At 42.8% G+C, this 5,087-nt stretch overlaps 1 protein-coding gene and 1 long non-coding RNA gene across 14 annotated transcripts; both read right to left on the bottom strand.

Annotated features, from left to right (window-relative positions):
- Positions 1-351: 351 nt before the first annotated feature.
- LOC26535784 lies at positions 352-2,131 on the bottom strand. 5 transcript variants are annotated; one of them, XR_005561928.2, is made up of 4 exons: positions 1,289-2,131; positions 1,140-1,227; positions 616-814; positions 352-560 (listed from the first exon to the last, which is right to left on the bottom strand). It is a non-coding gene; the product is annotated as an uncharacterized LOC26535784 (long non-coding RNA). The 5 variants fall into 5 exon arrangements; XR_005561926.2 differs by having other exon boundaries at positions 1,126-1,227; positions 1,289-2,128; XR_005561925.2 differs by having other exon boundaries at positions 1,126-1,869; positions 1,954-1,970.
- A 699-nt stretch (positions 2,132-2,830) lies between these two features.
- On the bottom strand, positions 2,831-4,850 carry LOC120322143. 9 transcript variants are annotated; one of them, XM_043207213.1, is made up of 6 exons: positions 4,396-4,850; positions 3,848-4,334; positions 3,687-3,789; positions 3,426-3,621; positions 3,099-3,296; positions 2,831-3,039 (listed from the first exon to the last, which is right to left on the bottom strand). In XM_043207213.1, exons 1-4 carry the CDS (start codon positions 4,529-4,531, stop codon positions 3,529-3,531), a joined length of 819 nt encoding a protein of 272 aa, XP_043063148.1. In that variant the 5' UTR covers positions 4,532-4,850; the 3' UTR covers positions 2,831-3,039; positions 3,099-3,296; positions 3,426-3,528. The 9 variants fall into 9 exon arrangements, 7 of the variants coding, with proteins under 7 accessions (XP_043063148.1, XP_043063149.1, XP_043063150.1 ...); XM_043207214.1 differs by having other exon boundaries at positions 3,099-3,292; XR_005561921.2 differs by having other exon boundaries at positions 3,687-4,218; positions 4,396-4,411.
- Between the last annotated feature and the right edge of the window lie 237 nt (positions 4,851-5,087).

Below are 5,087 nucleotides of genomic sequence, written 5' to 3'. Positions count from 1 at the left end.
GACGAAACTAAGTCGACTTATTGCAGCAGCGTATGCACAACGTCACTTATCTGAACCATTTGCTGCAGATCCTTTTGCTGTAGATCCCTTGTAAGGTCCTGAAACAATCAGCGGCAATCTCCCCTAAAGCCGTACTCGATGACAAAAGACGACCCGACTTGGCGTAGTGGACAAACCAACTCATTGACACTTAGAACACAAAAAACATGCAATGTTTTGACGCAGTTTCCTTATTGGGATTCCCCCACGTTTTACAGACCCTAGGAGTGGTGCCACCGACCCGGCAAAAGGACGAAATAGAAACCTCTAAAACTGACTTTTTTCCCTCAGAAATGCAATATTGACGAAATCTCCGTTAAAGATTGTAATAATTTAATCAAAACATATAGCAGTGTAATATATAATAATATATATAAAAATGCACAAAGTTTCGATGCCGTCCCCATGTCAAGAAGCACCCTCGTTTTTATTGACCCTTGGTGCGGCGCTGCCGACCCGGCAAAAGGCCAAAATCGTGACCCCTAAATTCAACTTTTTTCCCGGTAGCAACTACAATATCCCTGAAAAAGAATAACAAATTAATAAAAGCATAAAACGATGAAATCCACAACTCACCTACTAGACGCAACAGAAAACGAAGTTTTTGGCAACTAAAACACTAAAAACGCATAATTTTTTGATGCCATTTCCATGCTAGGATGCCCCCTCGTCCTTCTGAATCCTAAGCGCGGCGCTGCTGGCCTGGCAAAAGGCCAAAAGCATGACCCCTGAATTCGACTTTTTTCCCGGCAGCAACAGTACACTGAAAACATCCCTGAAAAAGAACAAAATTAATTAATAAAAGCGTAAACTATGCAAATTCCTACCTCCCGACTCAGCGCAACGGAAAACGATGTTTTTGGCACCTAAAACATTAAAAACGTATAATGTTTTGATGCCGTTTCCATGTCGGAATGCCCCCTCGCCCTCCTGAATTCTGGGTGTGGCGCTGCCGGCCCGGCAAAAGGTCAAAATGGTGACCCTCAAATTCGACCATTATAATAGTAGCGGTATAATGAAAATATCCCTGAAAAAGTACAAAATTAATTAACAACAACAGAACACTAAATGTATATACAAACCTACTGACATATACGAACCTCCCCAACGATGCTTCTTATAAATCCATGGCACCGCTTTCCTTTCCAAATCCCACCGGACAAATTTAAAATCCTGGACAAACTGGACCTGCAAAAGAAAAGACAAAAAACTAAAATCGGACAAAACAAAACTAAACACATAGATATACTTATCTAATCCAATTCTCTGCATCCAATTCCATTGACATTTACGAGCGTCGGCCCAAAGCAAAGCATCTTGGCCCGGCGTCCACAAGATGCCTCCTTTCCCTGGCGAGACGACCCACAGAAGAGACGACCCTGGTGACTCCAAAGCAATGACGACGCTCTCGCTGATACTTTGATGAACTCCAGCTGAAGCGCAGCAACTCCCTGGACCCTGGAATTAGACGGCGACGCGGGAATCCACTGCGATTTGAAGAACTCCAGCTGAAATGCAGCAACTCCCTGGACCTTGAATTAAGACGGCGGCGCGGGAATCCACTGCGATTTGAACCATTTGAAGGCTGGCGATGAGACCCATGGGCGGGTTGGCAGCCTCCTGCAAACTAAAATCTAAATTGACGGCGGCGCGGGATCTCCACACGAAAATAAAACTCTGACGACTGGTGAAACTGCTAAACGCTGGCCCAACTCAAATTCAAAAGTTGCGCGCAGCCTGCGTGCTGCAAATAACTGGGACAGGCAGCTCCCATTCCCCACCGGCAAAGACTCCTGAGGCTCGGTGCTTCCGTCCTTCTGGCGGGGGTACCTGAAAATATAAATAAAAGTAAAATTAAACTCAAATAAATTGACTTATGCAAATTGCCTGAAATTCTAAAAAATGTAAACAAACCAAAAACCATATGTTAATGTTACCACCCACGCAATGTTTATAATTAAGAAAATACCAAATCATGTATATTTACCACACCTGTCCAACCCTTACACTCATCCCCAACATTGTACAAATTCAAAAACGAAAATAATTGTACCTAGAAATTGCACTCTGTGTAATCACAGGCAAATAAATGCGTGGATGCGGGGCAGAAATCATCATTCTGTCTTCCGTACTTTCACCAGAAACGTCAAAAAAGAAGCCAAAGATAGTTAAGGAGACAACGCCCTCACCACAAAATATCAACACTCTTCCAGAAAATAGCCAACCCGACGACCCAGTCATTAAACTGGCAAATAGAGTTGACAATCTGGAAAAGAAAATTGATATTTTAATGGCCTTAATTATACAAGCAAGAAATCCGGACGAATAAACCTCTTGACGACGTATTCCTGCTGACCCCCACGATGAAGACGTGAAGGATGCCACCCACTAGGACCAGCATAGACGAATCTGGAAGCTGATGGACAGGAGAAGGATCAACGCGCAGCAAAAACATGATGAATTTAAGTCGACTCATTGCAGCAGCGTATGCACAACGTCACTTATCTGAATTTTTTGCTGCAATTCCTTTGAAATGTCCCAAAACAGCAGCTGCAATCTCTACGAAAGCCATACTTGACGACAAAAGACGACCCGACTTGGCGCAATAGATAAACTAACTTTTTGGCACTTAGAACACAAAAAACATACAAGGTTTTGATCCAGTCTCTTTATTGGGATTCCCCCACGTCTTCACAGACCCTAGGCGTGTTGCTGCCGACCCGGCAAAAGGTCGAAATAGAAACCTCTAAAACTGACTTTTTTCCCTCAGAAATGCAATATTGACGAAATCTCCGTTAAAGATTGTAATAATTTAATCAAAACATATAACAGTGTAATATATAATAATATATATAAAAATGCACAAAGTTTTGATGCCGTCCCCATGTCAAGAAGCACCCTCGATTTTATTGACCCTTGGTGCGGCGCTGCCGACACGGCAAAAGGTCAAAATCGTGACCCCTGAATACAACATTTTTCCCGGTAGCAACTACAATATCCCTGAAAAAAAAAATATAACAAATTAATAAAAACATAAAACGACGAAATCTACAACTCACCTACTAGACGCAACGGAAAACGAAGTTTTTGGCAACTAAAACACTAAAAGCGCATAATGTTTTGATGCCATTTCCTTGCTGGGATGCCCCCTCGTCCTTCTGAATCCTAAGCGCGGCGCTGCTGACCTGGCAAAAGGTCAAAAGCGTGACCCTTGAATTCGTCTTTTTTCCTGGAAACAACAGTATACTGAAAACATCCTTGAAAAAGAACAAAATAAATTAATAAACTCGACTTTTTCCCGACAACAACGAAATCACGGACAATATCCCTGAAAAAGAATAACAAATTAATAAAAGCATAAAACGAGAAATCTACAACTCACCTACTTGACGCAATCGAAAAACGAAGTTTCTGGCAACTAAAACATTAAAAACGCATAATTTTTTGATGCCATTTCCATGCTAGGATGCCCCCTCGTCCTTCTGAATCCTAAGCGCGGCGCTGCTGGCCTGGCAAAAGGTCAAAAGCATGACCCCTGAATTCGACTTTTTTCCTGGCAGCAACAGTAAACTGAAAACATCCCTGTAAAAGAACAAAATTAATTAATAAAAATTAATTAACAACAACAGAACACTAAATGCATATACAAACTGACATATAACCTCCCCAACGATGCTTCTTATAAATCCATGGCATCGCTTTCCTACCCAAATCCCACCGGACAAATTTAAAATCCTGGACAATCTGGACCTGCAAAAGAAAACAAAAACTATAATCAGACAAAACAAAACTAAACACATAGATATACTTATCTAATCCAATTTTCTGCATCCAATTCCATGGACATTTACGAGCGTCGGCCCAAAGCAAAGCATCTTGGCCCGGCGACCATAAGATGCCTCCTTTCCCTGGCGAGATGACCCACAGAAGCGACGACCCTGGTGACTCCAAAGCAATGACGACGCTATCGCCGACACATTGATGAACTCCAACTGAAGTGCAGCAACTCCCTGGACCCTGGAATGGGACGGCGACGCGGGAATCCACTACGCACTGAAGAACTCCAGCTGAAATGCAGCAACTCCTTGGACCTTGAAATAAGACGGCGGCGCGGGAACCCACTTCGCTTTGGACCATTTGACGGCTGGCGACGAGACCCATGGGCGGGTTGGCAGCCTCCTGCAAATTAAAATATAAATTGACGGCGGCGCGGGATCTGTACACGAAAATAAAACACTGACGACTGGTGAAACTACTGTAACAAAAATGAAAACTCAAACGCAAAATAACGGCCGCTGTGGTGGTAAAAAGTACCACACTTGTCAGCCGGCCAAAATTTACACCATGAATACTTACCAGAAACGCTGGCCCAACTCTTTTTTCTTAAATTGGCGCGCAGCCTGCGGCTCCAAATAACTGGGACAAACAACTCCCTTTCCCCACCGGCAATGACTCCTGAGGCTCGATGCTTCCGTCCTTCTGGCGGGGGCATCTGAAAATAGAAACAATACAAATTTTAAACTTAATTTAATTGACAAATGCAAATTTCCTAAACCTTTAAAATGTAAACAAACAAAAACCATATGTTAATGTTACCATCCACGCAATGTTTATAAGTAAGAAAATACCAAACCATGTATACTTACCACACCTGTCCAACCCTAACACTCATCCCCAACAATGTACAAATTCAAAATCGAAAATAATTGTACCTAGATATTGCACTCTGTGTAATCACAGGCAAATAAATGCGTGGATGCGGGGCAGAAATCATCATTCTGTCTCCCGTACTTTCACCAGAAACGTCAAAAAAAATACCGCTATCCGCACTGGCGCTACTATACAGAACAGCTTATACAAGTGGTGCCAATAGAAACATCTCAAAAAGTCGCTCAATCTGCGCTTCTTGTGTAGCAATTCGGTTTCCCGATATGTCGTCTCCTTTCCTTTTCTTTCTTTCCTACGCAGTAGAGTGTAGTGGCGCCAGTGTTGTTAAAGCTGTTGAGTATAGTGGCGGCAGTGTGGTGTGTTGGTAAAGCAGTTGTGTG

This window comes from Drosophila yakuba, chromosome 4, assembly GCF_016746365.2.
Source record: "Drosophila yakuba strain Tai18E2 chromosome 4, Prin_Dyak_Tai18E2_2.1, whole genome shotgun sequence".
Classification (NCBI taxonomy): Eukaryota; Metazoa; Arthropoda; class Insecta; order Diptera; family Drosophilidae; genus Drosophila; species Drosophila yakuba.
The sequence above is the reverse complement of the archived record's forward strand: the minus strand, read 5'-3'. Positions and strand labels throughout refer to the sequence as shown.